Source organism: Moschus berezovskii, chromosome 16 (assembly GCF_049115385.1).
Source record: "Moschus berezovskii isolate FMDL1 chromosome 16, NW_MosBer_1.0, whole genome shotgun sequence".
Taxonomy (NCBI): Eukaryota; Metazoa; Chordata; class Mammalia; order Artiodactyla; family Moschidae; genus Moschus; species Moschus berezovskii.
Genome location: NC_142475.1, coordinates 17,489,866 through 17,500,607, shown reverse-complemented (window position 1 = coordinate 17,500,607; position 10,742 = coordinate 17,489,866). Strand labels below are relative to the sequence as shown.

The window sequence follows — 10,742 nt, the reverse complement described above, 5'->3', positions numbered from 1 at the left end:
CAGCTGAGACACGAATGAGTATAACCTGCCAGATTTGAGATAGCCTGTGGGGCTTTGGTTCATTTTGGTTAGCTCAAGAATATGTTACTAATTTATCAGTGAGCCACAGAGCCTTTGCAAGGGTGAAAGCCTTGGAATTCAGACCTTGTGAATGGTCAGAAAGGCCAGGTTTCTGAGACAAGCCCATGTTACAAGTATGAATAACATTATCCTAGAGTTGCTTTGCTGAATTGCTGTTTATACTAGTGGCTGCACTCACTTGACCAGTGGTCAAAATCAGCATATAGTTTTTTTTAAGCATCTTTATTTACATTGCAGAACTCTGAAAGGAAATAGCCACCTGTCTAAATATAGGCCAGCACAAATAAGCTGTAATTAGAACTACAATAATGTATTTTAGTGCTGTAAAAATTATAAGGTAATACAATCATCTAAAAATTATGCCATGAGATTTTTTTCCCTCAAGTGTAGTTAATGAAAATATCTGTGCCCAGTCCCCAGACTATGCTTAGTCAGGTAATCTGTGAATATTTATATCCTGGAAATTTTGGTTTTTATGATGTTGAAACACTGTCTTAAGTAAGATACATGTGAGTATATTGCAGAGGAGATTTGTTTTTTTAAAGTAACTTTTTAAATTGCCGTACAATTTTCCATAATCATCTGTGCTCATAACAAGTATTTTAGTATTAGCTGCAAGGCTATTAATTTCAAAGGAAGAATAAAATTTGTTTTCACTTTGTAGAAACAGAGATTTTGAAGATGTCAGAAAGGCACTCAGGTCAAGCCGGCACTGGAGCAGGAAATGAGGTGGACTCTCCTATTGTCAGGGTCAAGTCCTCCAGCTTTGGAGACCTTTGTTCCACATCTTCTTTTCAAGATAGTGGCTACAGTGAGCTGTTAAAATCGTGCAGCTTTGATAATACAGATAAAGAATTATTTGGAAAGAAAGAAAGAGGCTCAACATTGATCCACGAATATCCTGAAACTTCAAGTTTGGCCTTAACCCATAGTTTAGAGTCTTCCACTCAAAGAAAAAGATTTGTCTTCCTCAGGAAGGAAAATGATAAAACCCCAGAACTTTGTGAAACTCCTAAAGTCAGTGGAAAAAAACATTTGCTGCGCAGAAGATTGGACATATCTTTCTCTCTTCTAGACAGGGACTCTGAATCACAAAGCAGTTCCCTCGAAAGTAGTACAAGCCAAGTTCCCAATTTAGAAAAAAATATTTCAAGCAGTGCTTCAGGCTTTCCAAGGCAAGATAATTTTAGTTCTTCAGTTGCTAGCACTTTGAGAACAGAAGTAACTTCCAGCAGTCAAAAATTGAGACTTAATTTTTCTCAGCAGAAGACTTCCACAGTGGATGATTCCAAAGGTGACTGTGGCCTATTTGAAGTTGAATGTATATCTCCAATTCAGGGCAGTAATTTTAAAGACTCTTTCACACATGACTTTAGTGACAGCAGTCTATGTATTAATAATGAGAATACATATCCTGAACTTCTGGGCTCCTCTGTTGGTGGAACAAGCTATAGAACAGATGAGGACATATTTGTGACTCCAATCAGTGATCTTGTACCAAGTGTTAAATTTAATGCAAGTCGAAGATTTTCTCCTTCAGCTGGAGTAAGACGCAATATTTCAACCCCTGAAGACAGCGGTTTCAATTCACTTTGCTTGGATAAATCAGAAGATTCCCTGTCTGAGCAAGAGGGCTCTTTCCAAGAACTACTTCAGAAACATAAGGGAACTCTCAAAGTCAGGGACACCATAAAGAAGTCAAGGCGTCTTGGAAGATTGAGAAGACTGTCCACCCTTCGGGAGCAAGGCTCACAATCTGAGACGGAAGAAGAAAGCCAGACCTACCTCTCTAGCTCTGAATCAACACCAGCGACCGCTTCAGACATTTCAGAGAGCCAGCCGAGCAGTGACAATAAGAGTGAGGATTTAAGCTTTAAGAATTTATCGAAGACCCCAGCCTTGCAATTAGTGCATGAGCTTTTTATGAAAAGCAAAAGGAAAAGATTCCAGCAAAACGGTGCACATGAATTGTTAGAAGAAAGGGACGGGGAGAAAATAGCTGTACTACAGCGTGTACTTGCAGGACTGATTGGCAAGAAAATGGGTATAGAGAAACTGGATATCTTAACAGAATTAAAATACAGAAATCTAAAGCATGTTCTTGCTATGGTTTTAGATTCCTTGACTGCGGAAAGCCTATGTAGGTAAGATTTTTTTCTTTTTTTCTGAAATAAAACTGCCTTTTATCAGTTTCTTTTTTTTCAAGGTGGAAAACTTTTCTGTTGAGTAGCTTTTTAAAGTTTTATTATCTCTGTCTTGGTTACTTTATATTTTATCAAAGATGGTTAAGTGAAATTCTTCAGTATCAGAAATATCTTGAATGCTGCTTCATAAGTAAACAGAAACTGAGTCACATATATAGAAGGATTGAACTAGTAGGAACTAGTTACAAGACAAAATTGAGACTTTGTTTATACTGGCCGTTTGGCAAAGTGCAGTACTATCAGAAGACAAGCCCTATTGGTATGCCAGGACCAGGAAGGAGGGAAGCCATGTGGAACAGGATTTCTGCAAGGTCATGGTTGAGGCAGGACAAGCAAGAGAGTTAGTCAGTCTCTTTTTCCATAGGTGTATGTCAAGAGTTTGGTTCATCAAATCCTTATTCTTTTCTGGCTCCTACTTCTATTGAAACCCTTCTTTACCTTTCCCCCATAAACTAAGTGTAGGCTATTGTACAGAATTGTAGAATTTCATTGCTAGGAGTCTGAAATGTCTAGTCCTATCACATATTTGCAGATGAGAAAACTGAGCTCTAGAAAAGTTAAGCAACCTGCCAACAGTCACTCGAGATAGGAATGGATGCAGATCTATAACTGAGCTCTCTGATTTCTAAGCCCATATTTCCCCACAAAATCTTGTTAAGGTTTCAGTCCTTTCTGAATAGTCTTGATCAGGAATGTCTTTCAGTTCAGTTCAGTCGCTCAGTCGTGTCCGACTCTTTGGGACCCCATGAATCACAGCATGCCAGGCCTCCCTGTCCATCATCAACTCCCGGAGTTCACTCAAACTCACCTCCATCGAGTCGGTGATGCCATCCAGCCATCTCATTCTCTGTCATCCCCTTCTCCTGCCTGCAATCCCTCCCAGCATCAGAGTCTTTTCCAGTAAGTCACCTTGTCACATGAGGTGGCCAAAGTATTGAGTTTCAGCTTAGCATCAGTCCTTCCAATGTTCACCCAGGACTGATCTCCTTTAGAATGGACTCGTTGGATCCTTGCAGTCTTTGGTGTAACCGAAATAGGATAATAAGAAATATTAATGACCTATATGTCTATGCATTAAAAAATGTTCAAATGAGATAAATTATTTGTTTAAAAAATTAGGGATATGGCTATGATATAGGGATTTTGTTTTTACATGATGGAGTATTTGAAAACAGACCAGTTAAAACTTGGGTGACCCTTTTAGGTGCTCGCTTGTGGGACAAATGATATTCGGTCATATTGTAATGTAAGTGAAAGTGCACATTGCAATAATTGCCTTCCCTGCTCATCCCTCAAGATTTCTAGTATTTGCACTGCAGAGTGCATGTGTAACTTGGCAGTGCTTATTCTTGGAAATGTGGGAGACTGAACTCAGTTGAAATAGGTGAGGCAAACACCGAACTATGTATTGATGGTTCATTTCTCCATTAATGAGTGACTTTCTGCCGATTCCTCTCCATCTGATACAAGGCACCGGTGTCAGCTTAGAGGCAATGGCAACTGAGGTGGCTGGAAGGATAGTAGTGTTGACAACTCAGGTGTAACCTGGGGCTCTCCATAACCTTCTCCTAACCTCATTCACTTTTATTGATAAATAAGCACTCACTGGACATAAATTATGTTTTTTTCTTTAGCTGTTTTGTTTTCATAAACTTTGGTTTACAAATAGAAACTTTGTAGTGCCACTCATAATAATATTTATTATAGCTGACCCTTGGACAACCAGAAAATAGGGGTGCTGACCCTCTGGTGTGCAGCCTAAAATATTTGTATAATTTATAGTCAGCTCTCCACATCTGAGTTTCCTCTGTATCCATGGTTCAGCATCCCTGGATTCAACTGACCAGGGACTGTGTATTATTTACCGTGGAAAAAAAATGCACATGTAAGTGGACCCACAGAGTTCAAACCCATGTTGTTCAGGTGTGTGCTTAGTCACTCAGTCGCATCTGACTCTTTGCAACCCAGTGGGCTGTGCAGCCCACCACACTCCTCTGTCCATGGGATTTTCCATGCAAGAATACTGATGTTGTTCAGGGGTCAACTGTATCTGGCATTTAGTAGTTTCAATACAGGATTGATTGTTTTTGTGTTTGTTTACTCAAAATGACAGATATTTGTTAAATACAATAATAGGAGAAATTTATATAATCTCTTGCACTATATATGATAATCATCTGTGGCATGTCATGTTCCAAGTTTTAAATATTAGTGTTACATGTAAGTTAAATCCTCTTAATCAGTCTCCCAGTGGAATCGTTTGGGTTTATATGAAACTTTGTTTTATTTCCTTAACCATTTATAAGGTAGTAATCTATCAATATGATGCTGATGTATTTTAATAGGTCTTCTTTCACAGCTATGCAAATCAAGTCATATTTTTAAATCAAGTGAAATTTTAGCTTTAACTATCCAAAATCTTTTAAAACAAGTTTCTCTTATTGCCATGTGTAAAAGATGCTAATTCTGTGGCACATATGCAATATAAGGACTGATATTTTTGTTACAGTGTTTGGAAAGTGAGCAGAAATTGGCGCGAAATTATTGTTCAAGATAAAAAAGCAAATCGAAGGAGGAAATTACATATTGCACAACTGAAAACAGATTCTGAGGTAATGTATATAATGCTATTCTAAAACATATTTGTATGAATATCTGATAATCACATATGTCTGGACAACCTAATTTGGTTTTCCTGCTATTCTTTAATCTTTCTCTTTATCAACATTCACTCGTAAGTTCTTTTTTATTCCTTTGGCCGCACCACCCTCTTGCAGAATCTCAGTTCCCCTACCAGGGATTGAATGGCAGTGAAAGCCCAGAATCCTAACTACTAGGTCACCAGGGAACTCCCACATTCATAAACTCATTCCCTCCTGACCCCAAACTGCATCTCTACCAAGTCCATAAATGGAGTGGACTAACTGAAATGAAGAACATCTTGCTGGGTTTTGTTGTTTAAGTATATATGGTGTTATCAGTGTTTGATACCATTTTAATAGGATATGCCAGATCCTATTCATAATTAGATGTTGTTATAGCATTATCTGTTCAGTCTTTTATGTGCTTCCCTAGTGGCTCAACCATAAAGAATCTGCTTGCAATGCAGAAGACCGCCTGCCAAAGCAGGAGACACCTGTTTGACCCCTCGATTGGGAAGATCCCCTGGAGATGGAAATGGCAACCCACTTGAGTATCCTTGCCTGGGAAATCCCAGGGACAGAGGAGCCTGGAGGGCTCCAGTCTATGGGGTTGCAAGAGTCGGACATGACTTAGTGACTAAATCAGCTAGTCTTGATGTAGTATACTTGTAGTATACTCTACTCAAGTATAATCTTGAGTAGATACTATATGCCAGTTGCTCAGATTACAGTGGTGAACATTTTTGTCATGATCCCTGCTCTCTTGGAGCTCATACACCTGATATAAACAGGTGATTACAATACAGGAGTGTTAGAGGAAGCTCAGAGTTAACTCTATTAGGACATTTAAAAGAAGTGTTTGATACTTGGGGATCAAAAGAAGGAAAAAATGCATCTCAGCTGAGACTTGAATAATGAGTTAGACAGGAAAGTTGTTTCAGCAGAGGGAATAGCATACATGAAGGCCTGGAGGTAAGTAAGCATGGCAGCTTAGTACTTGTGAAGCATCATGAACTTGTACTTTATTAAAGATTTGAGGTCCAGCCCTGAAGTTATAAGAAAAATTTTTATAGAAGTCGATTAATTCTTCATGGGGACACTATTTTGTGTAATAGATATCTGATGACTCTAATACCCATATCTGCTATGTATTCAACTTTTAGACCTTCAGTTCAGTTCAGTCGCTCAGTCGTGTCCAACTCTTTGCGACCCCATGAATGACAGCACGCCAGGCCTCCCTGTCCATCACCAACTCCCGGAGTACACTCAAACTCATGTCCACAGAGTCGGTGATGCCATCCAGCCATCTCATTCTCTGTTGTCCCCTTCTCCTCCTGCCCCCAACCTTTCCCAGCATCAGAGTCTTTTCCAGTGAGTCAACTCGTCGCATGAGGTGGCCAAAGTATTGGAGTTTCAGCTTTAGCATCAGTCCTTCCAATGAACACCCAGGATTGATCTCCTTTAGAATGGACTGGTTGGATCTCCTTGCAGTCCAAGGGACTCTCAAGAGTCTTCTCCAACACCACAGTTCAAAAGCATCAATTCTTCGGCGATCCCCTTACTTAGGCATAAATACCAAGAGAAACTCAGAATTAACTTCCTTATTCTAGTAAAAAGTATGTAATAACACAAGTAAACTTATAATTTGGCTAAATAAAATTGAAATGAAGCATGTTGTGTTGTGCTTCGTCGCTCAGTCATGTCGACTCTTTGCGACCCCACAGACTATAGCCCGCCAATCTCTTCTGTCCATGGGGGTTCTCCAGGCAAGAATACTGGAGTGGGTTGCCATGCCTTCCTCCAGGGGATCTTCTGAACCCAGAGATTGAACCCAGGTCTCCCGCAGTGCAGGCGGATTCTTTAATCACCTGAGCCTCCAGGGAAATGAATCATAGTATAAACAAATATGAACACCAGATACAGATTGAGGGTTTTCTCATTCCAAGGAAATATTAGGGACTGCTGTTAACTAAAGTATTGACTTTCTATTTTATTTGAAGACAAATTTTATCTTCTCACCTATGATAATGCTTCACAAGCTACTTACTGCTATAGCTGCTGGCTCTGGGAGCTTATAATATTGAAGATATTAATTGCCTTCTTAACATATCTTTTTAGAGTAGCCCCGTACTGCTAAGGACAGACCAAAAAACACATTTTTAAGCAAGAACCTATTCATATTAAGCTTTTAGCTCCATGCATTCCTTACATCCTATGTAAAAGAAACATTGGCAAGCCTTTGGGTAATTCTAGATAAAGTATTCTACCTTATATCCTACTTTTTAAAAAAACTTCTCTATTTTTTCCCTTACTTGAGTTTTCCCTAAAGTAAATTTTTTAAAATTTACTTTAAATTTTTAAAAAAGTAAAAACAAAGTTTTATAAAAGTAAAAACAAGTACATAGTTTAAATTTTTTTTAATTTACTTTAAATTTTTAAAAAAGTAAAAACAAGTACATAGTTTAAAACATCAAATTGGACTTTGAAGCTTATAACAAAACACGTATTTTCCTGCCCTTCCTACTCTTGATTCTTGCCTAATCAAGGCAATCAGTTTAAACTGTCTAGTTATTTTTCCTTTTGATATTCACCTGCATATTTCTGAATGGCGTGTCTTCACTGCTATTGCTTGTTTAGTTTTTTCTGTAGAGGAACTAGGTTAGTTCTCTAACCTCTCACTACTATCTGTCTACCCAGCTCTTTCTCTGAAGTGTTTTCTCCTAGTTTATGAATGTAATTACACCATCATTAGTGAATCAGAATTAGGTGCTGACATTATTAAGACTGCGTTGAGATTATTATGACTTTTTGATAGCCGTAACGTATAGTACAGTATGATTTCACCTATTAAACCTTTTTTCTGATGTAACTTTTCCCCTCACAGTTAATAAGTTAATAATTGCCCAGTTTCTTTTTCCTCTCTTTCCCTTTCTCCCTCTTTCTCATTCTCTCTCTCTTGCTCTTTCTTTCTTTTTAGTGTTTCTCTATACAGATGCCTGACTCACCATCCGCCAGAACTGGGACTCTCCTCTGTGTAAGTCTGAATAAATCAGGTATTCTACCTGTGCCTTCTTTTCTTCAGAGACATCATTCCAGATGCCCTTTGCCCTCTTGTTCCTGAATGAACTGGCTGCTTTCTACCTGCACTATCCTAATGTATATCATTAATCAAAACAGAAAAATTATAAAGCAAAGTTGTTTGATGGTTTTCCTCACATGTGTATAGTGTCACTGAAAGATCCTTATGTGTGAAAAATAAAAGGCACATGCACCAGTTACGTGTAACAGGATCTCATTTTATGTTTGCCTTGCAGCAGTGAGAATGACCATAAAATTGGAATATTACACTATTTCCATCAAATTTCTTAATTTACTGTAGTCTTTACTGTTTACTTATAATCATGGAAATGAACAACAATAGGAGACTCCCCTCTCACATTTAAATATTTTCTGGTATGGTGATGGCGCCTATATTTTGAAAAATGTTGATACTCATGAATATTTGCCTTTGTTGACTACTAGACCTTACACTGTTGATAGTAGCCCACATTTTAATCTCCAGGAGGATAGGGGTTAGACTGTTTTATTCACTTGGCACCTATTAGATGAAATCTTTGTTAAATGAATGAATGTTCTTCTATGGCTGAAGTTTGCTTTAACAATATATCTCTGTTCATTTTTTGGTGCATGCATCATCATTGTGTTTGCCAACTGCATGGAAATCCAATGGGTGTTTTCTTTTAGAGTACTCTTGTGTCATATGCTTCTAGCCTAGGCGGCAAATCATTTATAGGATGTAACATAAAAGTATTGAATCCTTGAGTAAGTTCAACTGTATTCATTCTAATTTCTAAAAATCAGTAGTCATCCATTACACATACGTCTATGTTGTTAAGCTGTTAATTGCATAATTTTTCATGGCCAGCTAGCTTCATTCCTGTACTTATCCTACTGTCATTTCTCGTGTTTTACCTCTTCCCCCTTTGGGAAACAATTCTGGCAAAGGGAGTCTGTCAAGGGAGAGAGAACACAATTATAGTTGGACACTCAGGAAGTTCACCTATAGTACATTTTATTTTAATAATTAGTTAAGAATGCCAGTTTGTTTAAAAAAAAAAAAAACCTACAATGTTTTTTTCTCATTTCCAACCTTAACAAAATAGAAGGCTATAAGGATTATTCACTGAAAATATTTCTTGGCTAACTATTTGAGTAATGCAGAAATCCAGTTCAAATAAGAGATATTTTTTTCTCCTTATATCAAAGCTGTTTAAACTCAAGTGTAAAAATGAATCAAGTTTTGCAGGTATTTGGTATTTGTAAAAGCCAGCCAAACAAATTGGGTTTCATGGTCTAACCAGGCCCATTAATTTTCTGACATGTGGCTGAAGTAAGAAATCTTCACAGAATTCCATGATGTCCCATAGCAGATTTTGAAAAAATTTACCTCCTCTTGTACCTTGGCTTAAAAGGGTACTTGATAAACCCTGATCTGTGGGCCAGATCCTGTCCATCACCTGTGTTTTTATAATAGGTTTTATTGGAACAGCCCTTCCCCTTCATTTACGTATCTCTGTCGCTGTGTTGGCTAAATGACAGTTGACTAGCTTGCAACTGTCTGGTCCTTTCCAGGAAAAGTTTGCAAACTCATGCCTTAAACAGAAAAATAACCAGTAATGCAAACTTAGAGCTAGCATTTGTTGTTTCAACTTTGTATTTTTCTTTGACTTTTAAATGCTAGATAAGAGAATTTTTTTTTTCCTCTAAAAAGGAATGGTTTAGGGAGAAAATTCTAGTGGTGCAGAAACCACTTCCAAACATGTTACATGTGCATCTGGAAGCTGCACTTTTGATATGACAGTGTTGGCCCCTCTTGTCTTTTACCACAGGGGGCTATATTAAATGTTGAGGATGCTGCCACTCGGCTCCATCTGTTAAATCGATCAGCTTTAAGGTCTGTGCAAGCACAGGCTAGGACACCAGGTTTTCAGAAAGAACAAGCTTCAACATTTTCTCCTTGGGGAGAAGTTTTGACACCTATAGCAAGCTCTTCTGTTACTCACTTAAGTAGTAAACAGGAAGAATATGTCAAGGTGAGTATTTATCATAAGTTATTAGAAGTAAATATTTACAGAGTTTGAAATAAAGCTGTCCTGTATGCGAAAATGGAAGATTTAGTGTGTGTGCTTTTACTGCAGGTTGCCAAAACACTTTTTATTGATGAAGCGTTAAAACCTTGCCCAAGGTGCCAGTCCCCTGCTAAGTACCAGCCTTATAAGAAAAGGGGGCTGTGTAGCCGCACAGCCTGCGGCTTTGACTTTTGTGTGCTGTGTTTGTGTGCTTATCATGGGTCTGAAGAATGTAGTAGAGGAGCAGCAAAGCCAAGAAATAGAAAAGATGTTCTTCCAGGAAGTGCCCAGAGTAAGCGGAATTTAAAACGCCTCTAAAGAGACTTTAAATATAAAAGAAGCAATCCCTCTGAGCAACATTTTTGTGTGACTTAAAATTATGAGTATTTTGAAAGCATGCAAATCTCCCCATCAATGACAGATGATGATTTATTTCCTGTTTTGTATATATTATGATCCATGTCATTGTATGTTTTCTTTGAAGTAGTGAGTTTTGGAAAAATCTAATTTTACTATGTCGTTTTTACTCATTTTAATAAGTTAGTGTTTTTAAATAAAGAATTTTCAGTGTTATATGTATTTAACTGTTTCATGTAAAATTTAAAAACCATGCGTTTCATCACTATGTGTTGAAATGTTCTTCACTAATCACTTTTCAAAAATAGTTTTCCAGATAATATTAAAAT

The 10,742-nt window shown here is 37.7% G+C and overlaps 1 protein-coding gene across 2 annotated transcripts; it reads left to right on the top strand.

Annotated features, from left to right (window-relative positions):
• Positions 1-668: 668 nt before the first annotated feature.
• Positions 669-10,467, top strand: FBXO43 (F-box protein 43). 2 transcript variants are annotated; one of them, XM_088844690.1, is made up of 5 exons: positions 669-2,225; positions 4,795-4,897; positions 7,905-7,961; positions 9,817-10,020; positions 10,126-10,467. In XM_088844690.1, the coding sequence occupies exons 1-5, from the start codon at positions 763-765 to the stop codon at positions 10,372-10,374; spliced, it is 2,076 nt and encodes a 691-aa protein (XP_088700816.1). In that variant the 5' UTR covers positions 669-762; the 3' UTR covers positions 10,375-10,467. The 2 variants fall into 2 exon arrangements, with proteins under 2 accessions (XP_088700816.1, XP_088700817.1); XM_088844691.1 differs by lacking the exon at positions 7,905-7,961.
• Positions 10,468-10,742: the final 275 nt, after the last annotated feature.